The sequence below is a fragment of the Nerophis lumbriciformis genome, linkage group LG09 (assembly GCF_033978685.3).
Source record: "Nerophis lumbriciformis linkage group LG09, RoL_Nlum_v2.1, whole genome shotgun sequence".
Taxonomy (NCBI): domain Eukaryota; kingdom Metazoa; phylum Chordata; class Actinopteri; order Syngnathiformes; family Syngnathidae; genus Nerophis; species Nerophis lumbriciformis.
Window position 1 is genome coordinate 42,804,667 of NC_084556.2, and position 26,673 is coordinate 42,831,339.

The following is a 26,673-nucleotide window of genomic DNA, read 5'->3' on the forward strand; positions in this document are numbered from 1 at the left end:
TGTGAACTATAATGGCGGACTCGCGCACAGATATTCTGGTCATTTCTACCATATATGGAGATGTCTGCTCGAGTCAAACTTGAAAAAACATCCCAGGTACTGCAAACTACAAACGGCTCGTTTGAAGGAAGTATGAAAGAAGGCAAGCTTGTTTTGTAAATATCTCTGCCATGCCTCCATAGTTTGATTTCAAATTATTGGGATTTATGCAGATCCCAACTACACAAAAACATGTACCAACAGTTAGGAAAAGATGGTTTTGCATAATAGGTCCCCTCTAAACAATAAAATTGATTGTTTCCTAACGAAATGAATGAATAAAAACTTGAAGTTGTGGCCCTAAACAACCGCATACAATGTTTCTGACATGAGTGGCTCAGATTATAATATACAAATTTTATTGGACTATAGAAGCATTGGTCGTTTACTTTGCAAGTTTTTCTTGGATATTTTCTGAGCAAGTCTCATTTCTCATCTGTTATTCAGGTAGAGAAACCACCACTGTGGCTGCAATTTACCCTTCCACTGGAAGCCAGGAGTCCATCTGGTCAACCCTAAAAACTGAAGGTTTGTTTATTGGTCAATGTCAGAACATACAATGAGGGAAATAATGATTTGATGGTAGTTTAATTCGATTGTTGCACTTTAAATTTTCTATAATCAGATTAAAAAAGCTACAATGTACTAACACGGATGTAGTCAGCACTTTTCATACAGTACAGTATTATTAAGCTGTTATTTCAAGAGAATGATTATTTTTTTTATTAATATTGGACTAAAACATTTGTTCTGGTGGGAGGGACGACTATGCATATCTATGAGGGTTGTACGGTCTACTGGTAATAATAAAGTACTAATAAATACTATACTGCTTATGAAGGAAAACAGTATTTTTTCTGGACATGACAGTGCACCATTATCACGTTGTGACATTGCTGGTGAAACGAGAAAATGCGCATTATAGGCAACACACATGCACGCAGTACTTACAAGCAGACACGTGGGGACAAAAGAGGAAGAATGGACACATTTTGGCTTTAAAACTAATGATAAAGATGAAGCTACAAACACTGAAGCGCAGGGCAAGGAATAGCTAAACATGCTTCACTACAGACAGTAGGAGTATACAATAAATAATAAGTCTTAATTCTCTCAGGCACAACCCCAGTTTCCTAATCAAGGTGAGCATTTCTCAAGGGTGTCCCTTATCACCATATTTGAACCTGCTGGCAAGAAAATAATTGCCAATCAGCAGATGAAACAACTCTTTACCTAAAAAATGAAGAACAAATTCCAACTGCTTTTGAAAAGATTAAAAAATGATCTAATAAATACAGGACTTTGCTTGACCTTAAATAAAAGAGAGTTGTTTCCTTTCTATGAATGTGCGAAAGAAAATATTTGCCATGTCTCTGTAAAGTCGGAGGTGAAATATTTAGAAATTAACCTATCAAAAAAAAAAAAAAAAAGCTCTCAGAAAACAAAGACAGAAAATACAATTAAAGAATGCCAAACTAAGCTAAATGTATGACAACAAAGAGATTTGCCAAAACTTTGACGTATTTACTAAACCAAAAATATGGATGAATATTGTTTTTGGTTTGTGACTTTCTTTCACCTTGGCTGGTAATGGAAGAAATAAATATAATGTTTTTATTTTTAAAATGGTGTCTTCATCAAATTTAGTAAACATATTATTGTTTTGTTTGCCTGGATTAAAATGTACTGTAAAACATGATCTAATGAAAGTGTAGTGAATTAATGAAATGTTGTGTGAGATTAGTTTTGGAAGAAATAAAGGGCAGTGCGGCAAACTATTTTTAAGCAGAAATAAGATTTGTTTCGGCAATGCTTTGTACGATTGTTTCAATACAGAAAGTGGTGGATGAAAGCGAAATGTGTTGCTCATAATTAAGCAAGTTTCTTTGTGCATCCATGATATCTACAGTTGACCAAATACTTTTCTACATGCAGCCGTCATAATTAGGGTTGTAAAATTCCGAGAATATTAAAAGTTGGAAACTTTCCATGGGAATTAACGGGAATATATGGGAATTAACGGGAATTAATGGGAAATTAATGGGAATAAACATTTAATGCAACATGCTAGATCTTGCAGCATGATTATTAGCTAAAACAACATGATTTAATGCACGGTGAATTCCTCCATCACATGTGCAGAGCATTATTCCATCACATGCACAGATAATTCCCAGCATGCTACACACTACAGCAGGGCTATTGAGGCCACACTAGTATTTGAGCCCAATGACTTCATCCAGTCAGGTAAGCTTTGTTGATATTACTGGGGTAAATATATTTGATCTATGGTATTTAAGTTTAATAGAGGTGTAATTGCTTGTTACTGTATGACTGTAGGCTACTCCAGCAGACTTCCACTCAATACAGCTAGCTGTTCCTGTACTTGTTAAATGATTTTGGGGCCAATATCGCTAGCTAGCTAGGTTTATGTACCACCACAGTCTCATAATGAACCGAAAATATTTCTCCGTTAGCCGTGATGCTAATTTCTTCTGTGTTAAATCCCATTCATTTATGCTAACAACGTTAGCGATCCGAATTTACCTAAATTGTGATCTTGAAAGTTCAACTAGCAAATACTAAATCAAAACGTGTAGTTTCCTCTGCCTTCTGTTCTGCTAACCATTCTGTTGTCACACAAGAATGTAGGTTATAGTTTGATTTAGCATGCTGATTGAGTGTTCATTTATTCACCTAGCCTATTTCTATTCATTTGTCCATCAGTAAAGTATTTTTAAAGACTACTCCAATTGTTTACTGACTGTTTATATCTGTGTGTGGCATTGTATTAGTGTTTTACAAGCTTCTCATCTTATTCTACAGAATAAGATGGACGGTGTCCAACTTTGAATGATCAAAAAATGGTCAAAATTTCCAAACTTCCCGAGCTTAACTTCCCGTGGTAAATTTCCGGAAAGTTTCCGGAAATTTACCGGAAACTTCTTCCATATCGGAATGTGATGAGGGGACAAGTTATGTGTGTACTTCATCTTCCAATAAGATACATCTGCTTATGAAAGTCTGATCTGAACAGTAAGCTTCTATATTTGAAAGTTGCACATCATGGGACTTCAATTCTACAAATTTATCAAATATTATTTGGTGTATGCAGTACCAGAAGGAATCACAATTTTTAATCCATGATTTTAATCAGTTCAATTTCAGGGTACCATTTAAATCAGTGAGTCTCAAACTGTGGTATGTGTGTGTGGGCTCTTATCTAGTGGTATGCCAAATAATGAATACAAATTAATAAAGTACAGTGTTTTATTTTCTTATATTCAAACACAGTGTTACTGTACTGTTTACTGTTGTGTGTAATGTTACAGTGGCAGAAAAATATTAAATATACTTGCTAAATAAAACCTGTGCCTTGTTTTAATGAACATGTAGGCCTACAATGTTACTGTATTTTAATGTTGAATATTATGGTGGTACTTGGAGAGCAAAGTTCTTTCTGAGGTGGTACTTGGTGAAAAATGTTTGAAAACCACTGATTTAAACAATCAAAATCCCAAACTTTTAGTCCTCCATCTTTATATTAATTCACCATGTTGCCCCTTCTTAAATAATGAGTGTTATTTCTCCAAATTAAATTAAAGTTGAGTAGGTTTATGTTTTTTATTATTCTAGTATGTATGAAATGAGAATAAACAAGATAAATACATCAGGATAAACTTTCCATTTTGGTTAGGTAAATACGTCCGAGTATGACAAATATTTTTGCTGCCATAAATTTAGCTTTGTTTGGCATTCTTTAACATTATTTTCTATGTTTGTTTTCTGAGAGTTACGTTGTTGTTTTTTGATAGGTTAATACTTAAATAGTTCACCTCAGACTTTACAGGGACATTGCAAATATTTTTATTGACACAGCCATACCTGAAAATGAACAGGAAGTTGGCCAATTTGGTTTCCATCGGCCATTTATCGGCAAGAAAAAGGGGTTCTACTTTAACGAACTTCTCCAAGAGACTTTGACCAAATGAGTCGTGGTTTAAATTACAGACACTACATATGACGATGATAAATTGCGAATAATTTTTGCCTAAAAGATGTGGGCGTCGCACCAAACTTGGCTCCGATGGTTTTTTGCCATTTTTTAATGAAAAAATGGGGTCGTACTTTAACGGACTCCTCCGAGGGACTTTCACCGATTGAGTCGCGGTTAAAATTACAGGTACTACACATTGAGGTGATGATAAAGAACAGATTTTGCCTACGCCATGACATGCGGGCACGTCCTGGCGCCAAACTTGGCTCAGATGGCTTTTGGCAGTTTTACACAAAACGTTAAAAACAAAGCTCCACAAACTCAGACCTTGATCCTTACTAGTAGAAATGATGATGATGACACCCTGAAGTGCCCGATGGGTCAGTACCTGTTCATACCTATTTGTAGAGGGCGGGGCCTGGCGGCAAATACTGCCCCACACCATTACCAATCTAACTGTACTTTCTGCACTTTAGGTGATCAGAGACCGATACTAAACTGATGGGTGAGGATAAATTGTTACTGTTGCTTGTGACAACATGTGAGCGTGACATGGCGGCAAACATTGATCTGATGGCTAGCCATAAAACACGAAACGTTAATAACTCGGCACCACAAGTTCAGATCTTGGTCATAATTTGTAAAAATTATGTTGATGGTACCCGATGGTTCCGTACTTGTCCATAACAATCGTAACGCAACATAAGAACATCAATTAAAGTTAATGTAAATCATAGAAACCAAACTAGGAACAGGTCAGAATAGGAAAATCAGCACGGAAATTTAGGGAAACAATGGCTGTCGTCTTTGACTAATGATTTTTATAGTCGAAATCTTAAATTTAAGAGATTTTGCCAAAAGTTAACCATCAGCTGAATCTACAGCATCTTTTAAAGAGAAATAATCAGATGATGTTGTGTTAACTGTTATTTACATGTCTCCTCTGTGACTGCGTTTTCCCCCTGTCATCCATGTTGCAGTTTTAGCACTTCAATATGGAGTCTGGATTGATGACAGATATAAGTTAGAGCTATACTTTACTTTGTATTAGAAATGGCAACAGTAGAGGATGCATCTGCATGTATGAAACAGTCTGCCCCACACCAAGAGAATAAAAAAAGGAGCTTATTGACTACATTGTTGGACTACAATGGCGGGCTCGTGCAAAGCTCTTTGGGCAAACCTCTACCATGTATGGGGATATCCGCTGAATTAAACTAAGGCAAAAAACATCACTAAAGTCTCAAATTGTGAACGGCTTGATTGGAGCAAGTTTGAAAGAGCGCATGATTAATTGATAAATTTCTCCACCATGCCTCCATGGTTTGATTTTCACTTTTTTGGGACTTATGGGGATCCCAAATATACAAAAACAAGTACCAATAGGTACGGCAAGTTGGTTTTGCATAATCAATCCCCTTTAATGGGAGCATGACTTAATAATCTTTAAAAAAAAAAAAAAAAATACAAATCAGCATATACAATTTTGAATAGATCTTCTTCTTTTTTTTTTTTTTTAAAAAGTGCACTTTTTCCGCTTGACCAATGTTTAAAACCATTTCTTCCAAAAAATGTCATACAACTATGTCAAACATCATAATTTTGTTTACATATATTGTCTTTTCCTTCAGCACCAGGTGATGCTGTCACGGCAACAGAAAGTATAAGCTCAACTGCCATGAAAAAAGGTAAATAACCCTAATAACACTGTTGGCCTACAAATGTGACAGTAAATATATTTTCCTATGCAGACTATATGGCTATCCGCGTTGTGAACGGAAACGGCAGCTGCCAGGGTCGCGTAGAAGTACAGTACAGCAATGTCTGGGGAACAGTGTGTGACGATGGCTGGGACATGACAAACGCTATCGTGGTGTGTCGGCAGCTTGGTTGTGGCATCGCTATCGAAGCCAAGTCTCAGGCCTTCTATGGTTATGGTACGGGTCCCATCTTGCTCGACAACGTAGAATGTCACGGCGACGAGAAAGGCCTTTCCGAGTGCACACATTCCGGCTTGGGTCAGCACAACTGTGGCCATCATGAGGATGCTGGAGTTATATGTGAACGTAAGTATTTTCACTTCATTACATGTATTGTATTATTGGGTTGAATCGGACTAAAATCAATAGTGACTAGTGAGTACAGTGGAAGCTTGATTTACGAAACCCTGCATTTGCAAACTTCAGTTTACAAGCTTTTAGATCCTCCAATTATGCCTTTGTGCGCAAAACGTTGTCTGTCAGTATGGACGCTTCATTCATTCGTTTTGTGTCCTACTGGCAGCCATTTTTCTCGTATAGAAGAGATTGAGGACGCCTGTTTCGTACCACAGCAAGTTTTTATTTGTGGAAGAGAAGAAATACCTCTCTTCAGCTGCGGCTCTTCCACACACATACAAGGGGCCTCCCCCTACCTTTCTCTCTTCTCGTGAGGAGCAGCTCAAAAGAGGACCTTTGCTGGTATTAATTAGAATCAGAATCAGCTTTATTGGCCAAGTACTCTAAGTGGATTTTACTTTTTAAAATGTTTATTATTGTAGCAATATGGTTGTTAAAGTTAAGGATTTTTGTGACTTTTGATTGTTTGTAAGGGCTCCAAAGGGACTTTTGTGTGTGTGTGTGTGTGTGTGTGTGTGTGTGTGTGTGTGTGTGTGTGTGTGTGTGTGTGTGTGTGTGTGTGTGTGTGTGTGTGTGTGTGTGTTTGCAGAGCAGCTCGTACAGGACAGGTTAGCTTGTTGTTGTTGTTTTAGCTTGTTAATTAAGATACAGTTAATTCATCACCTCCTCAAAGTGTTTGTTTGATATAAAAATCTTAACTGAAAAAGGGACTTTTGTCGAGGCTGGGACACGTTTTGATTTGATTTACCAACCCTGTTCAAGAATCAATTGAGTTCGTAAATCGGGGTTCCATTGTACACTTTAGAATCTAGATCACTACCTCAATAATGATCTATGATTGCTGATACTAGAGCCGAACAAGTTACTATGAAACTATCCATCCATCCATCCATCCATCCATTTTCTACCGCTTATTCCCTTTGGGGTCGCGGGGGGCGCTGGAGCCTATCTCAGCTACAATCGGGCGGAAGGCGGGGTACACCCTGGACAAGTCGCCACCTCATCGCAACTATGAAACTAATACTTGCGTAATTGTATTAACTGCTTTAAGTGTTCTTATGAGGATCAAACAGCCCCAAAACTGTTACTGTCATACCTGCTTGCCTTTACAGTGGACCCTTTAACCCTTGGATGCACAACCTACCAACACTTACACTCTTCCACCTACTAACACCTACAATCCTCCACGAGTGGGGTCAAAAATGAAGCCAATTAAAATCAATGCGTTTTTGCAATAAACAGGATGGCTATTCTTCAAAATCTTAAACGAAGTCTTGTAATATTTCCATATTTCAGGTATTTCTCACAAAACATGCTTGTAACATGAGTCCATTTGCATTTGTATTAATTTTTTCATACATTTTAAGAAATTGCATTTTTTTTGTATCAGTACCCGCTCTAACAAAAGTGGGGTCAAAAATGACCCCATTTTTGACTGTCAATACAGTCCCCGGTTGGTGGAGCGGCCGTGCCAGCAATTTGAGGGTTGCAGGTTCGATCCCCACTTCCGCCATCCTAGTCACTGCAGTTGTGTCCTTGGGAAAGACACTTTACCCACCTGCTCCCAGTGCCACCCACACTGGTTTAAATGTAACTTAGTTAATGGGTTTCACTATGTAAAGCGCTTTGAGTCACTATAAAAAAGCGCTATATAAATATAATTCAATTAAATTCAATGTCAGCACTCTCACCACCCAGGAGGTAATATTTACACAGTAACATACATGTAAGTAGGTATTTGTTCATGTCAGCACCTGTTCTATTATATTATCAGACATGAGCCGACATGAACAACTTCCATACATCTATTGGGGAAACAGTACTAAACCCAGGTGCAGGCACTGGCCGACTTCAATGGAAACACAGCTATAGAAGATTCCATAGGAACTGCCTGGGGTCATTTTTGACGCCACTTGTGGAAGAGTGAGGAGGTGATACAAAAACTGTAAATTTTTAAAAACTAATTAAAAAAAACAATAAAAATAGCATCATGTCACAAACATGTTTTATGAGGAATACCTAGAATATGAATGTTCCATAACTTTTCATTTTAAAGACTCATTTTTGACCCCACATGGAAAATAAATCATTCCAAAATATTCCAAACTTGAACTCGTTCAAATTTTTTTATGTTTATTTTTAAACAATTCCATATCCTTTGCTGTCATTTAAGTTTCATTTAAAGTGAACTGCTTAAAAATTACACTTAACATTTAACCTTCATCGATGACAATAAATATTGTCTAGCAATGGGTTTCAAATGTTTTACATGCACAAAGAAAAATACTGTTTTAAAGATGTTGATAGCCACTTTGATACATTTTGTGAATTAAATATAACTACATTTAAACAAGGTGGTCAATATATACCAAAAATGGCTTGCCATTTTGAGCATAAATATATCATAAATTTAAGGGGCTGTTAGCGCCCTTTAGGGAGCCACGCAAAGGTTGCAAAAGAAATATACCGCTTGAACTACACTTTGCAGTCCTGCTTTCAACCATTTGGTGCTGCAAGCAGACAAAACATATTTCTGCGTGTGTTATAAAGTTATTTGCATGTGAACATTGGCAAAGTTAGGAAATGAATAATGGATGAGTGATGTGATTTCTAAATATTATTGTGAACTGATGACAAGTCGTTATAAGTCTTCATTGGTGTCCCTACAATTGTTTTACAGCGTCCTGTTCTCCCGTTTGCACTTCTGATTTGTTTTAAGCGCCTAAAGTTACGCACGTTTCTCTTATTCGTATTCCCCTATGCCGCTTATGGACAAAAGTGTCAATTCAGTCAGTGCTTGTCATGTGGATGTGTGTTGTCATGGTGATGTATTGCTACAACAGCTTCTTCTTCCTGGCTCAATGTGAATAATAATTTGTAGATGAAACTTTGTTTACTTGTTATTTTAACCACCCTGATGTTATTTAAGTACATATGTTGGTGATTCCTTGACAAGTCATAGGTGTGTGTGTGTATGTGTCTGTGTGTGTGTGTGTGTTTGTGTGTGTGTGTGTGTGTGTGTGTGTGTGTGTGTGTGTGTGTGTGTGTGTGTGTGTGTGTGTGTGTGTGTGTGTGTGTGTGTGTGTGTGTGTGTGCGTGTGTGTGGTGCGCAGGAGAGGGTGACAGTTGAAAGTTGTCTGTCAAAAAATCAATGGAATCATTTCATAGCCGCTATATTAACATGTATTTTCTATGAAATAGTCACATAATGTAGTTCAATGAACACGGTCCAGATGTAATAAACATCTGTTAGTACCAGGATGTTCAAACATAGCAGATATACGCACGGTCCCCTTCCGTTGTGATCGCACTCACGAGACTACAATGGGAATTTGATTATTGATAGTTAATAAAGAGTGGCATTGTGGTCTTTTTATCCTCATCTTAAGGATGTTTGCAGCTGTCTCAATTAAAAGTGTTGTTTGCAACTTCCTCGGAGTAACATTTTTCCAAGCAAAGAACACCAAGGTAATGGTAATGGCACCATTCGTGGTTTAATAGAACACATTTGTTTGGCAATTGTCAATTTTTTTCACAATTACAAAGGTTATGTCATAAACAATTTTTACCAGCCCGAATAAAATGATTGATGTTTACGGCTGTCACTCACCCGGTCTTGTCAACACTAATGCACTTATGATAGAATATACATTCAATGACTGCTAACGCTAGCTGTCCAAATTGTTATTATTAGCTAACAACACCTGAAGCTAATTCGCGTGCATTTGGTACGTACGTACCTAATTATGTCATTACATAGAAGAAGCCGTGAGAGGGCCGGATATACTGTGTAAAATACATTCAAAAGTTGAGGCCTCTAGGCATCCGTGTAAATGTTGCAAACAGCACCTTTAAAGTGATCAGAATAGATTTGATCATTTTCTTAAGTTTATTTTATGATTTTATTACGTGTGGTGTACATCTGCAAACTTCAAGTGCAGTATAATGTTTCACCTTCCAAGGGCGCTGGACTTATTCCAGCATCAGAGCCGTGTAAGAACAAAAGTACTTAAGTCGATGGGAGAATACGCGCAAGACGAGATTTGAAAGGGAACACATACAAGATGCACACCCAAAGTGTGCATCTTGGATGAAGGCACGCAGTGACAGACTAAAGTCAAGGAGGAGAATGCTGCATAGCCAGAATCTGCGCAGTTACACACTTTTTTCAATTATTCAAATGGTAAAATATGGCCCAAAATTTGGAGATGGCTAAAAACATTTATTTAAAAATGGATTCTTGAAAATTATGATTGAAGTAGTGATTCAGATGTGAATATTTTTTTAAATATATTGCTATATGAATATCCATCCATCCATCCATTTTCTACCGCTTATTCCCTTTGGGGTCGCGAGGGGCGCTGGAGCCTATCTCAGCTACAATCGGGCGGAAGGCGGGGTACACCCTGGACAAGTCGCCACCTCATCGCAGGGCCAACACAGATAGACAGACAACATTCATATATATATATATATATATACATATATATATATATATATATATATATATATATATAACGATTAACTGAGGAGTGTTACCAGGAGTGTTGAGCGAGAGGCGGAAGTCCAAGAGGGGCTCGAAGGTCCAGAGACAGGCAGGAAGTCGGGGGCAATAGCGAGGCGTCAAAAGTCCGTGTCCAGACGGGAGGTGGAGATCCAAGAGGCAGCCGGGGAACCAGAGGGAATACAGGGAGACGAGACACACAGCTTGTGACGCGGGAATGGAGAAATGCGGCTAAAAGGCAACAAGGGGACACGAGACAAATGAACACGGAGGGGGAGAAACACAGAGAGAGAGAGAGAGTGCATAGAGCTAGATGAGTCGGCTTACTGTACTGAACAGGAAACTACGTTCTGAATTAAGAAGGCAGGTCTCATCAGCTTCAGGTGTGCAGATTGCTGATTAAAAGCAGCTGTCTGCTGCAGCCGGAGTGGTGCGCGCAGGTGCACTCTTGGAGGTGCGCCCGGGCCGTGACAATTTCATGAAAAATGTAATCAAAATCTATCCATATCTGTTTGAGTTATGTTACTAACAATCACACAAGCAAACCCTGGCGAAAACATAACCTTTGTGGTGGAAGTAAGAAAGTCTGCGTTCTTCAAAGCTAAGCCCACCAATATCGTCTCCAGCATCTGCAGCTGATCACAGTGCACGGAGGGAAATCATCAAAAAAATTGTACACCCCGATAAATAGAAGTAACCTGAAAAACTACTTACTACATACTCAATCTGATGTTTTGTCGTGAGAGTTTAAAGGAGGACTCAGGCAGAAAGCAGTGGACACCCTGGACCAGAGTCATGTATAAAGAGAATATGGCCAACTAAACAACAGGCGCCATGACTGTTACCAAGGACGTTTGCGGCTGTGCCCGGATGCATGAAATTGCTGTCGTTTTGACATAAATTTTTCTTGCAAAATAGCCCGTCTATTTATAGTTCTAAACATACTCCATCTAATAAACTTACAATAAAACATGCTTTTATTTCGTGAAAAGTATAATTTTGCGGCTGTATTTGACGCATTTAGCTGCTACATTCCTACAGTGTTTAGTAACCAGGAGGCATTCGAGCACGCACCCGACGACGCAATAAACCTAAAAAATACACAGAACTACCAAAAAAATAACATATTAATCTAATTTTGCCAAAATCTTTATTAACTTTGGACCAAATTATTAGTTAACTTTTGTGAGAAACAGCATTTTTCAAACTGAAATAAAAACATGTCCACCGTGGAGGACACTGCTAAAAGTTGAAAAACACTAAGCTATTGCACACTAGATGTTTACATTGTCAACTGAAATACACTCAACTGTAAGTAATTTTTTATATTTGTTTGAAGCAGTGGCTGTTCCACACAGTTCTTTGCATTTAAAATAATATGTTTCTAGTAATAAATACGATGATAACATTTTAGCATTATGTTTGTGTCCAATTACATTAAATGTGCTTATTCTAAACATGCCTGCCACCTCATTTTACATACTAAGGTTTTTACATATGCCACATTAATATCGTGCTGTGGCTTTAATACCATGATAATATCGTGAGACGTTGACACCGTATTTTATATATATATATATATATATATATATATGTCTTAATAAGGTTATCCAAAAAATGGTGCTCGATACCGTAGTAGAGCGCAATATATGTATGTGTGGGAAAAAAATCACAAGACTATTTCATCTCTACAGGCCTGTTTCATGAGGGGGGGTACCCTCAATCGTCAGGAGATTTTAATGGGAGCATTCGCATACCATGGTTTATATAGGGCACAGAGTGGGTGGGTACAGGCTGGCCTAGGGGCGTGGTGATTGGCTCATGTGTTACCTAGGAGGTGTTTCCGTCTATGGCGGCATGTTGTTACAATTTCGCTGCGCTTGTTGAGGGATGACAGGTCTGGACGGTAAATAATAAACAGTTTCTCTTTCAAGCATAGGTTGCATCTTTTATTACCACTATTGTAAGGTGTACTGGGTGCAAGAATTTGCCATGTTATTGAATATTCAACATTATTGTCTTTGAGGTCCCAAATGTGTTTGCTGAGTTCTGTGGTATTTCGCAGGTTTTTGTTCCTGAAAGAAGCCTTGTGATTGTTCCATCTGGTTTTGAATCCTCCCTCGGTTAATCCTACATATGTGTCGGATGTGTTAATGTCCTTGCGTATTACCTTAGATTGGTAGACAACTGATGTTTGTAAGCACCCCCCGTTGAGAGGGCAATCAGGTTTCTTTCGACAATTACATCCTTTGTTGGTTTTGGAGTCGCTCTGTCTGAGGGTCGACGGCTCATTTGCAATTGTTTTGTTGTGGTTTGAGATGATTTGTCGTATATTGTTCATGCAGCTGTAGCTCAATTTAATGTTGTTCTTGTTGAATACTTTTCTTAGGATGTTGTCTTTGGGAAAGTGTTTGTCAATCAGATTGAGGAATTTGCCGGGCTGTATATATATAGATATACTGTATATATGTATATATTCCTCGCGCACTAATTGACTGAAAGAGCGCGTTCTTGCTGCATGCACGCCTGACACTGCGGCGCGAGCGCAGTGACGTCACGTTATCGATGGGAAAATACATATTTAGACAATATGATATACCTGAGCGGCTAGGAGACACCGAGAGTAACAAGCGGTTGAAAATGGATGAGAAAGGACAGATTTAAAAAAAATAATAATACAAAAATAAATAAATTATAACATTTATTTATTTTTTTTAACTTGGGACTTCCCGCAGGCCGGATTTTGGACGCTGGCGGGCCGGAGTTTGGGGACCCTTGCACTAGACAGTAAATCGTACCTTTACTTGTAAATGAAGTCCATTCGCCTTTCCTTCTGGACGAAGATCTCTATGACTTTGTTGTAGAAGTCCTCCTTTTTCTCTTTTTCTTTGAGTTTTAAAAGTCTCTCTTTCTCAATTGAGATAATTGCCACAAAATGCAAGCTCCTGTTTCCCCAAAAAGCAAGTGGTGTTTATCAGGTCTTTTAATACCTCACGATTTTCCTCCATTGTTCATTTAGAGCCAGATCAATACGTGATATTCCAAACGTTTTTAAATAAATCTGACCTTGAATGTGGACAGATGAGCTTTCATGTTTTTCGAGGCTTCTTGGCAGGTTTTTCAGATCCATCACATTAATCAATGTTCTACCGCTTGTCCCTCTCAGGGTTGCGGGGGGTGCTGGAGCCTATCTCAGCTGCATTCGGGTGGAAGGCAGTGTATACCCTGGACAAGTCGCCGTCTCAGTATATCCCATTTGGGTCCAAAGACGGTCACTCGTTGAGAATAAAAGGCAGAAAAAGCAATAAAGACGTTTTTTGTGGTACAGCCACAAAGCTATTCTTTTCGAATCGTTTAGAAATGAACGCATTATTTTCTGTCCTCAGACCACACGCGTTTGAATCAAATCTGCCAGCTCTGGCGTTGGTCTCCCAGTATTGTGAAGTGAAGTGAATTATATTTATATAGCGCTTTTTCTCTCGTGACTCAAAGCGCTTTACATAGTGAAACCCAATATCTAAGTTACATTTAAACAAGTGTGGGTGGTACTGGGAGCAGGTGGGTCAAGTGTCTTGCCCAAGGACACAACAGCAGTGACTAGGATGGCGGAAGCGGGGATCGAACCTGCAACCCTCAAGTTGCTGTCACGGCCACTCTACCAACCAAGCTATACCGCCCCAACCGAGCTATACCGTATTAATGACTTCTGCTTGGATTGAAAGTCCAGTCTTGAAAAATTCCTTATTTTAGATATCAAATCCTCCATTTTTAGGGCGAAAAAGCATCACAGTTTGCTGGAAGCGTAGCAGTTGTTGTCTATGGTTTTCTTCTTCTACTTCTTAAGGGTTAACAGGTGTTGGCAGTTCATGAACTTTCGATATATTGCCCCCTACTGTGAGGCAGAGGTATTTGCTGCCTCATGGCCTGCCTTTTCCTTGTGGCAACAAGCAAGCGCCCCCTCGCACGCACACGCTCAATACACTTTGTGTGTATATATGTATATATACAGTACAGGCCAAACGTTTGGACACATCTTCTCATTCACAAGTGAAGTGAAGTGAATTACATTTATATAGCGCTTTTTCTCAAGTGACTCAAAGCGCTTTACATTGTGAAACCCAATATCTAAGTTACATTTAAACCAATGTGGGTGGCACTGGGAGCAGGTGGGTAAAGTGTCTTGCCCAAGGACACAATGGCAGTGACTAGGATGGTGGAAGTGGGGATCGAACCTGCAACCCTCAAGTTGCTGCTCTACCAACCGAGCTATACCGCCCCAACACAACACAACTGATTGTCCTAACCCCATTGATAAAGCAATAAATTCCAATAAATTGGAGCCCTACACAGAAAATATTTTAGCCATGGCACAACAAGTTCTGATGTTTACAGATAAGGGGCGGCGTGGCGCAGTGGAAGAGTGGCCGTGCGCGACTCGAGGGTCCCTGGTTCAATCCCCACCTAGTACCAACCTCGTCATGTCCGTTGTGTCCTGAGCAAGACACTTCACCCTTGCTCCTGATGGCTGCTGGTTAGCGCCTTGCATGGCAGCTCCCGCCATCAGTGTGTGAATGTGTGTGTGAATGGGTAAATGTGGAAGTAGTGTCAAAGCGCTTTGAGTACCTTGAAGGTAGAAAAGCGCTATACAAGTACAACCCATTTATCATTTATTTATTTATATCTATATGCACATATCATATGAAAGTGGAGGTAAAAAGGGATTCGATCACGCATAATAGTAACAGATTTTCTTACAGGCCAGTCCGCGGTCCTGTCTTTAAAATCACGACTTCCGGTTTCGGTGTCATTGAATAAAAATACATACATTTTGGTTTGCTTTTCAGTTTCAGTTTCTGTTGATGTGTGTATATGTTTTTGTATAAGTTATGGAACTTTGTGCCATGTCTAAAATATTTTCTTTACATGTTAGCCAGCGTCACAGACACACGGTATTCTAGTTATTATATGCCCTTTTTAAACAACCAGGATTCCTCATATTCCATACTCCAATCATTAAAACATGTCATGGACATTATTGAATACCGGGATTTAATTACACATAATGGTCTTCTGCTCTTCTTGGACTTTTATAAAACGCTTAACTCACTGGAACATGACTTTCTTTTTCTAGTGCTGGAACACACTGGACTTGGTTTTTAGGTTTTGGGGGATAATTAAAGGACTTTATGATAACATTAGTAGTTGTGTCTTACTAGTCTCAGGCACAAGCCTGGTTTCCTAATCAAGATGGGAATTCCTCAAGGATGTCTGTTATCACCATATTTGAATCTGCTGGCATGGAAAAAATAGCTAGTTAGCAGTTAGAATTACTCTAGCAGAATACATTCCAAATTCAAGAATTCTTTAATGTATCAGGACTTTGCCTTGACCTTCAGTTTCAGTTTCAGTTTATTTCGAACATGCATACAATACAATGTAATGCATCACACGCTTCCAGTTGTTTCATTACAGCACATCCAAAAACGAGAAGGAAGGAGCAGAGCTTATTTAATCCTACCCCTTTTCATACCATAGCAATTTTATCCAATTTCCTTGTTCTCTGTAACAGAACAGTGAACAAATAAATAAAAAATAAAAAATATACCATAGTAAGCATACAAATATTAAATACATAAATAATTGTTGTCTCAATAAAAAAAAAAAAGGAATGAAAAAAAAGGAAAAACCTTAAAAATGTGAATTGTTTCCTATCAATGAATGTGTGAATAAATATATTTGCAATGTCCCTGTAAAGTCTGAGGTGAAATATTTAGGTGTACCCTATCAAAAAAACAACAACTCCCAGAAAACAAATGTAGAAAATAAAATTAAAGAATGCCAAACAAAGCCAAATTTATGCAGGCAACAAAGACATGTGTCAATACTTGGATGTATTTACTTAACCAAAAAATATGGATAAAGATTGTTTGTGGTTTTCAAGTGACTTTCTTTCACCTTGGCTGGTAATGGAAGAAGGAAATATAATCTTTGTATTTTTTAAATTGTGTCTTTATCAAATTTGATAAAAACATTACTATTGTTTTGTTTGCCTGGATTAATATGTACATTATTAACTATTTAATGATTTAATTAAATAGTTAGTGAATTAATGAAATGTTGTGTAAGATTAGTTATGGAAGTAATAAAAGACAGTGCGGCAAACTATTTTTACACAGAAATAAGATTTGTTTCGGCAATGCTTTGTGCGATTGTTTCAATACAGAAAGTGGTGGATGGAAGTGAAATGCGTTGCTCATAATTAAGCAAGTGTCTTTGTGAATCCATAATATCTACAATTGACCAAATACTTTTCTACATGCAGCCGTCATAATACAGTCATTTGTTCATGTGTCAAATACATATTTTCTTACATATCGGAATGTGATGAGGGGACAAGTTATGTATGTACTTCATCTTCCAATAAGATACATCTGCTTGTGAAAGTCTGATCATTTAACAGTAAGCTTCTACATTTGAAAGGCACATATCATGGAAGTTTAATCCTTCTAATTTATCAAATATTATTTGGGGTATGTAATACCAGAAGGAATCACCATTTTTAATCCATAACTTCCACCAGTTCAATTTCAGGTTACCATTAAAACCAGTGATTCTGAAACTGTGGTAAATGTACCACTAGTGGTACCAGTGCTCAGTGGTTCGCCGAAGAATCACTTGATTAAAGTATAGTGTTTAATTTCCCTATATTCAAATGCAGTGTTACCGTTCAAACTGTGTGTAATGTTACAGTGGCAGAAAAATATTAAATATACTTGCTAAATAAAACCTCTGCCTTGTTTTAATGAACGTGTAGGCCTACAACATTGCTGTATTTTAATGTTTGTTGTTATGGTGGTACTTGGAGGACAAAGTTATTTCTGGGATGGTTGTTGGTGAAAAATGTTTGAAAACCACTGATTTAAACAATTAACACCGAAAACTTTTAGTCCTCCATCTTTATATTATTTCACCATGTTACCCTTTTTAATATAATGTGTCTTATTTATCCAAATGAAATTAAAGTTGATGTGGTTTATGTTTCTTATTATTCTAGTAGGTATCAAATGAAAATAAGCAAGATAAATACATCTGGATAAACTTTCCATTTTGGTACGTAAGTACCAAGTATTACAAATCTTTTTTGTTGCCATAAATTTAGCTTAGTTTGGCATTCTTTAACTTTATTTTCTATGTTTGTTTTCTGAGAGTTAATTCGTTTTTTGATAGTTTACAACTTAAATATTTCACCTCAGACTTTAGAGGGACATTGTACATATTTTTATTCACACATTCATGGATAGAAAACAATTCACATTTTAAAGGTCCAAGCAATGTCCTGATACAGTAGATCATTCTTAAATTTTTTTCAATAGCAGTTGGAATTTGTTTTTCATCTTTTAGGAAACGCTTGTGCCTGAGACTACTAAGACACAACTATTAATATTATCATGAAGTCTTCTAATAATTTCCCGAAACTTAATACCAAATCCAGTGCTTTCCAGCGCTAGAAAAAGAAAGTCATCTTCAAGTGAGTCAAATGTTTTATAAATGTCCAAGAAGAGCAGAAGACCATCATGTGTAAACTAAATCCCTGCATTCAATGATGTCTATGGTCCTTTGAGGAATCCTGATTGTATTGAAAAAGTGGATATAATTACTACAGTACCGTGTGTCTGTGATGCTGGCTTACATCCATCCATTTTCTACCGCTTATCCCTTTCGGGGTCACGGGGGGTCACTGGAGCCTATCTCAGCTGCATGCGGGCGGAAGTCAGGGTACACCCTGGACAAGTCGCCACCTCACTGCTGGCTTACATGCAAAGAAAATACTTTAGACATGATACAAAGTTTTAAGTTTTATACAGAAATATCTACACAAATATTAACAGAAACTGAAACTGAAAAGCAGAACAAAATTGATGTGTTTTCATATTTCGACACTGGAACCGGAAATAGTGATTTTAGAGACAAGACCGCAGACTGGCCTGTAAGAAAATCTGTGCTGTTTGCCTCCACTTTCATAGTATATGTGCATATTAATATCTGTATATGCAGACGTCAGACCTCGTGGTGCCATATTTAAAATATGTTTTTGTGTAGGGCTCCAAATACATTTAGCCAAACACACGGGTACAGGAGTATCCTTGCTTTTACTTTGATAATAAAGACCTCAGGTGTCAGACTATGAAAAAACAATTTCCGTTTTTGTTTAGGGGATCTTAATTTCTCTTTGCAAAACCAAAAAAAAGAAAAACGCTTTGTTTTTAAAACAAAATACATTTAAAAAAAATTTTTTTTTTTTTAAATTTATTTATGAAAAGAATCATTTAAATACTAAAACTTACACTGACCCAAAGCATTTTCTTTTCTGGTTTTGAAAAGAAAAATAAGGATCCGCAATAAACAAAAACGGAAAACATACCAAAACGGATTACTTTTCATAATCTGACACTGGAAGTCTTTATTTTCAAAGTAAAAGCGGGGATACTACGGTACCCGTGTGCCTGGCCAAAATGTATTTGGAGCCCTAGACAGAAAACCTTTTTGACATGGCACAACGAGGTCTGACGTCTACAGATATATATATGCACATATCATATGAAAGTGGAGCCAAAAAGGGATTCAATCGCTCACCAAAATACAGATTTTTCTACAGGACAGTCCGAACTCCTGTCTTGAAAATCGCTACTTATGGTTCCGGTGTCGGAATATGAAAACATATACCTTTTGGTCTGTTTTTCAGTTTCAGTTTCTGTTGACATGTGGAACTTTGTGCCGTGTTTTCTTTACGTTTTAGCCCTAAAAACTTCCTGTATCAGATTATAAAAACTCATAATCTGCGCATTTAGTTATGTTTTTGTTTACTGGGAATCTTCATTTTTCTTTTCAAAACCAAATAAGAAAAAGTCTTTGTTCTTCGATTATCTTTTTAGTATTTTTAAAAACAACATTAAAAAAAACAGTCCTTTTCTGTTTTTCAATTTTAATTTTATGAAAAGAAAATTGAAATACCAATTTCCTTGTCTTGATATGTTTTGATGAAGGTATTTAATTAAAAAGTGACTCCAGATTTTCTGTATACCGTCTTTTTTTGCTGAGTTTTTTTTCCATCCTACTAAAGCAGTTAGAGTAACTGTTATGTTATCAATCCATTCAACTGTGATGTAAACACAGACGTGAAACTCCTCCTCTGTAAAAGCGGAAAAGCGCACCAGCAGGCTGTAGAGGTTGCCCTTTAGTGGGTTCTTCAGACCACCACACACTACCAGGAGAGCCAGGAATTCAGGGTATAACGCTGTTTTATTTTGTTCTCACAAGGTGCGAGACTTTTGCTTTCCAGCAACAAGTCTTTTCTGCGTCTGCCCAGCAGCACCTCCAACTCCAATTACTCGTCTCATCACGGCTACTGCTAATAAAGGTGACAGGTGATTAGATAACAAGGACCACCTGGGCCATCTACGCACCTGTCGCTGTCTTTGAGGCCGGTCCTGGCACACCCCGTTCCGTGGCAGGCCCTCAGGCCACGGCCCCTACACATACTTCCACCGCCAGACGCAGGCCGGGAAGCCGTCCATGTGCAGGACCGGCTCCTCGCAGAGGGCCTTCTTCACCCTCTCAAACGCGCTGGCACTGCTCCGTCCACTGGACCAGATCTGGAGCATCCTTTCGGGAGAGGTCAGTTAGTGGGCTGGTCAGGTCCGCGAACCGGGGTATAAACCTCCGGTAGTAACCTGCCAGACCCAAAAACTGCCTCACCTCTTTTTTCGTCTTGGGGGTTGGGCAGGCTGCATTGCTGCTGTTTTATCTACTTGCGGGTGCACCTGCCCTCCTCCCAAGTGGTACCCCAAATACTGTACTTCCCTCCGGCCAACCGCACACTTCGCCGGGTTGGCGGTGAGCCCCGCCTGCCTTAGAGACTCGAGCACCCGACCACCCGCCGCATGTGTTCTTCCCAGCCGCCACTCTGGATGATGACATCATCCAGACAGGCAGCCGCGTATGCAGCGTGAGGGCACAGCACCCGGTCCATGAGGCGCTGGAACGTGGCGGGTGCACCGAACAAGCCGAACGGAAGTGTCACGAATTGGTACAATCCTTCCGGAGTGGAAAATGCCATTTTTTCCTTGGACTCTGGTGACAAGGGAATCTGCCAGTAGCCCTTGGTCAAATCCAGTTTCGTGAAAAAACGAGCAGTGCCCAGCCGATCCAGGAGCTCGTTGACCCGGGGCATTGGGTAGGCGTCAAAACATGACACCTCATTTACCTTGTGGTAATCCACAGAGAACTGCACAGACCCATCCTTCTTCCCTACCAGAACGATGGGGCTGCACCACGCACTGTGTGACATCTTCTATTACCCCTAACTCCAGCATAGACTTTAATTTGTCCCGAACCACTTTGCGTTTGTGTTCGGGGAATCTGTAGGGCCGAGATCGCATCGTAACACCCGGGCTGGTCTCAATGTGATGCTGGATGAGGTTTGTGCGGCCGGGCCGAAGGGAGAACACATCAGAAAACGCTGCTGCAGCTTGGCAACATCTGCTTTCTGCGCTAAGGTGAGCTGATTATCACAGAGGAGGGGGGAGGGCGGGGCGGAGCGCGGGCTCTCCGGCCCAAACTCCTCCTCCTTGACCACTGGGACGGCGTGGCGAAGTTGCTAGAGTGGTCGTGCCAGCAATCGGAGTGTTGCTGGTTACTGGGGTTCAATCCCCACCTTCTACCATCCTAGTCACGTCCGTTGTGTCCTTGGGCAAGACACTTCACCCCTTGCTCCTGATGGCTGCTGGTTAGCGCCTTGCATGGCAGCTCCCGCCATCAGTGTGTGAATGTGTGTGTGAATAGGTGAAAGTGGTAATACTGTCAATGCGCTTTGAGTACCTTGAAGGTAGAAAAGCGCTATACAAGTATAACCCATTTATCATTTATTACCATGGAAACAGGCTCCGCCTCCTTCCATGTTTTCAGGAGGATGAGATGGTAAATTTGGGTGCCTCCGCCCCGGTCTGAGCGCCGGACCTCATAATCCACATCGCCCACTCGCCGTGTGACCACAAAGGGTCCTTGCCACTTGGTGAGTAATTTCAAGCTGGAAGTCGGAAGCAATACAAGCACTTTTTCTCCCGGTGAAAATTTCCTTAGCTGCGTCCCCGTTATACAAGCACTGCTGACGTTCCTGGGCCCGCAGCAAATTCTCGCGTGACAAGTGCCCCACCATGTGGAGTTTTGCTCTCAGGTCCATGACGTATTGAATTTAATTTTTGCTGGGGCTTGGACCTTCCTCCCATCTTTCTTTAATTTTGTCCAAAACCCCGCGCAGCTTCCTGCCGAACAACAATTCAAAAGGGGAAAACCCTGTGGAGGCCTGGGGTATCTCCCGCATTGCAAACAGCAGGGGATCCAGCCATTTATGCCAATTTGGTTTGTCCTCGTGCGTAAACTTACGGATCATGGTTTTCAGCGTCTTATTCAGCCGCTCCACCAACCCGTCGGTTTGCTGCTTAATTCCCAATAATCCGTATAGTTCCTTTACCGTGCGTGACATAAAGGACGTGCCCTGGTCAGTCAGAATCTCTTTCGGGATTCCAACTCGGGAGATGACCTGAAACAGTGCTTGCACCACGCTCGTTGCCGAGATGGACCGTCGCGGCACTGCTCTGGGATATCGAGTTGCGTAATCCACCAGGACTAACACAAAACAATATCCCCTAGTGCTCGGGTGAAATGGTCCGATGAGGTCCATGCCAATCCTTTCAAATAGGACTTCCATAATTGGTAATGGGCGCAAGGGCGCCTTGGGGGTGGCCACAGGATTGACTAGCTGGCAGTGCGGGCAGGCAGCGCACCAGCGGCGCATGTCTGCCCGGATGCCCGGCCAATAGAACCGGACCATTACCCAATTGAGTGTCTTATCATACCCCTTGTGGCCAGCTATGGGATTGAAGTGCGCTGCCTGGAAAATCATTTCCTGACGGCGTTTCGGCACAAACAACTGGGTGATTTCTTCTCCTGTCTGAGTGTCACGACTCACTCGGTATAATCTGTCTCTAATTAATGCAAAGTGCGGGAATACCCGCTCTATTCCCGGGCGCACCCGCTGACCGTCAATTGATATCGCTTGGTCCCAGGCCGAGCGCAGAGTGTCATACCGCGACTGCTCAAGGGGGAAGTCCCCCACGGGGTGCCATTGGGGGGCCGGTTTCCCCTTGGCAGCACCGGATTACCTCGCGTCGCCGCTGAGAATAGCGCAGATATCCCGTTTCCCTACCGGCCGTGAACGCACCTCTGCGCACTGTTTCACTAAATCATGAAACCCCGCCCAATTTGTTCCTATAATTAAGGGATGCGTGATGTGCGCACCTACAGCAACATCGACACTATATTTTTTCTTATTATACAAATTTCTACTGGCACCACAGGGTCCTCGTGCACATCCCCATGAACACATCTAATTTTCACCCGTGTTGCCTGCCTCAAAGTCCCGGGTCGAACCAGGTTCTGGTAGATCATGGACTGCTTGCAGCCCAAATCCACCATCGCCCGGTGTGTACTCCCTTGTATCCTTACTGGCATACAGTACGTCTCACCCGGGCCGGGGGAGGGCGCCAGAGGGCCGGCAACCCGGATCACCTGCCTCACCTCCACGCGTGGAGTCCCTGACGCACGTGACCGGGCCGCCCATGCCTCCAGCACGCCTGCCCAGGTGTTTGAGGGGCCGTCTGCGCGGGAAGCACTGTATTCGCAGCAGCCGTGACCTGCGAGGAAGCACACACAATAGAGTCAGTTGTTTCTCCTCCCTCTGCGCGCTCGCTCTGCGCGGTGCTGGTGCTGGGTGCATGATGTTCTGTGGGGATGAAGCAGACACAGACTCAAGTGCGTCCCGCGGCGCCGCCTCCTCCCCCTGCGCGCTCGGTGTTGGTGCTGGGCGCTCGGCTTCCTCCCTGGCCGTCGCCCTTTGCGCCTCGCGGTGCACCGCTGCTGTCAGGTCTCTGGGCCGGTGGTAGCGGACCCAGGCCGCCATCCACGTGGGGATCACCTCCAGGAGCTACTCCATGATCAGCCGCTCCATCATCTGGTCGTCACCTTCTTTTGGCTGCAGCCAACGTGTCGCCGCGTCCTGGAGCTGCTGTCCAAGCACGAACGAGCGGTCCTCCGTCCCCAGCCGCTGCGCCTGGAACCGGCGCCGGTGGTCCTCGGCGGTGCAACCGGTCCGGTCCAGCACCGACCTCCTCAGGTCCGGGAAGTGCACGCGGGAGGCCGCCGGTAGGCTAAGCGCCGCTCGCTGTGCCTCCCCCGCCAACAGCAGCAAGAGTCGCACTCCCCATTCCTCTTTCGGCCACGCGCATGCCTCCGCTGTGGCCACAAAAATGTCTATGAAGGCATGGAGATCCTCTTCTTCCCTCATGCGGTGCATGGAGACGGCCGCTGATGTTGACAGCTGGCCACTGTCACCTCCGTGAGAACGCTCGACAAAGCCGTCAGGGGATCGGCTTCCATCTTCTTGGGTGGTCTGGCTTGTTGGGCGCCAAATGTAGAGGTTGCAGCAGCCTCATCACGGCTGCTGCTAATAAAGGCGACAGGTGATTAGATAACAAAGCCCACATTGGCCATCTACGCACCTGGTGCTGTCTTCGAGGCCGGTCCTGGCACACCCCGTTCCGCGGCAGGCCCGCAGGCCACGCCCCCCTCCACACAGGCGTTCGCTCCAATGATGTCGTCTCACAGCGATTGAAGACAAAATGGTCTTGTTTTATTGCGAAACCTACTTATCCTGGCTTTGGATCTGAGATTTCCATAATGTCCCTCCTGGTTTGTGAATTTCTGAATTGCTATGTTCAAGCTTGTGGCTCAATAGTAACTTCCCGTAATTACGTTTCCAAGATTAAAAAAACAGTCAGGACGCATTCGCGTTATTATGCGCTAAAAAAATTTGCGTTGTTAAATGAATTTATAGTTAACATGTTATTGGCGCGTTAACTTTGGTATCCCTAAATATATATATATATATATATATATATATATATATATATATATATTTATATATATATATACATATATATTTAGATTTACATATATACCCTTTCCATCTTTCGTAACTGAGCTACTGTGTGGAACAATTTCCCTTGTGGATAAATAAAGTTTGTCTAAGTCTAAGTCTATATATATGCATATATACATATATACACATATATCTTTGTAATTTTTTTGTATAACATATTTTCTTCAAAATGATTCCTCTGCTTTTACCAGCATTTCTACCCTTCAGTGGATTGGGATTTGCCCGTGACTTTAGTGCAACTGACGAGACACCCGGCGGGGAATCCACCATCTCCACACCACCTGACGAAGGTATATGTTCACACTTCATTTATTCAACATAATAAAGGACGAGCAGGCAGCATTTCCCCCGTAACTGCTTCTTTAAGGTCTTATGTCTCTTGGATTCTGGAAGACATGTTTTCCTTTCTGCAGGAACACTGAGACTGGTTGGAAGCAACCGTGTCTGTGAAGGCCGTGTAGAGATGTATCTCCATTCTGAATGGGGCACAGTTTGTGACGACGCTTGGGACATCGCTGACGCCCAGGTGGTGTGCCAGCTGCTTGGCTGTGGCGAGGCTGTAACGGCGTGGGAGGAAGCGCACTTTGGGCCTGGCACAGGAAAAATTCTGCTGGACAATCTAAAGTGCACCGGAACAGAAGCATCTCTGTTGCATTGCTCTCATATATCCTGGGATGTGCACAACTGTGACCATTCGGAAGATGTCGGTGTCACATGTTTGTTGTTATGATTGTTAGAGAAGAGTTTTACCAAGCAATACACTTTACACTGCTAAGACAACCAACATCTATTTGAGAGGTTTCAGCTACATTTTAGACATATATGCCTATTAAGCACTTTATAATTAACTAAGAGTTGCAATTGCCTGGGATAACACTGGTGAATCCTGAAATACCAATGCAAGAAATAAATCAAAGACAGCAACGTTGTTCATCATAGCTTATATTGATCCATGAAAATATGGCCCTTAAAAGCAATGAGCACGACAATATAGAGCAATCTGATTGGATGCTTGTGTGAGTAAGTGCATTTTAGAGGACGTCATGGCATCTTTCCCAACATACTTTTTCAATCTATGGGAATGATGTTCTCTCCGTGACTACGTGGGTTCTCTCTGGGTACTCCGGCTTATTCCCACCTCCAAAGACATGCACCCGGGGATAGGTTGATTGGCAACTGTTACGACATGGACTATGGCGACGCAAATTAATGTGTGAAATTCTTTCCCTGGGTGCAAAACGACTGGACTGGACATGGCGTGAAGGTAAGGACATGATTTATTCTATTACTCAAAAAGGAACAAAAAGCGCGCACAAGGCGGAGATACAACTTGACTAATTAAAACAAAAACTAGCACTAGGGCAAAAACTATGGACATGAAACAAAACACTTACTGTGACATGGCATGAAGAGAGCAAAGGTAAATCATGGCATGAAGTGCGCAGAAGTAATGTCGCCAGGCCAACTGCCTGGCAACTATAAGCTTAAATACTGTGTCATGATTAGTGTCAGGTGCGTGAGTCCAAACGTGGAACAGGTGAAACTAATGGATGTCATGGTAACAAAACAATGGAGTGAAAACAGGAACCAAAAAGAGTCCAAAAACCAAACAGGACATAACTAAACAAAACATGATCACAGACATGACAGCAACACTAAATTGGCCCTAGTGTGTGAATGTGAGTGTGAATGTTGTCTCTGTTGGCCCTGCGATGAGGTGGTGACTTGTCCAGGGTGTACCCCACCATCCGCCCGAGTGCAGTTGAGATAGGCTCAAGCACCCCCTGCGACCCCGAAAGGGACAAGCGATAGAACATAGATGGATGGGAATGATGCAAGTCCAAGAACATGTATGTGCTAAATGAACGGGTTGAATTTATAAGTAATGGTTGAATTATTGTTTCTCAGCATCGACACCATGGGCCGTTTTTACTGTGCAACCTATAAAACTGTGTGTACT

The 26,673-nt window shown here is 41.1% G+C and overlaps 1 protein-coding gene across 4 annotated transcripts in view; it reads left to right on the forward strand.

Annotated features, from left to right (window-relative positions):
• LOC133608019 (scavenger receptor cysteine-rich domain-containing group B protein) overlaps window positions 1–25,626 on the forward strand; it is a 60,956-nt gene extending 35,330 nt beyond the window's left edge. For all 4 annotated transcript variants that reach the window (XM_061963139.2, XM_061963143.2, XM_061963140.1 and 1 more), the window contains 5 exons: window positions 487–567; window positions 5,668–5,724; window positions 5,788–6,102; window positions 24,905–25,003; window positions 25,127–25,626. In XM_061963139.2, the coding sequence (XP_061819123.1) occupies window positions 487–567; window positions 5,668–5,724; window positions 5,788–6,102; window positions 24,905–25,003; window positions 25,127–25,443 (869 nt within the window). In that variant the 3' untranslated portion in view covers window positions 25,444–25,626. The remainder of the gene's footprint in view (window positions 1–486; window positions 568–5,667; window positions 5,725–5,787; window positions 6,103–24,904; window positions 25,004–25,126) is intronic.
• The last annotated feature ends 1,047 nt before the right edge of the window (window positions 25,627–26,673 follow it).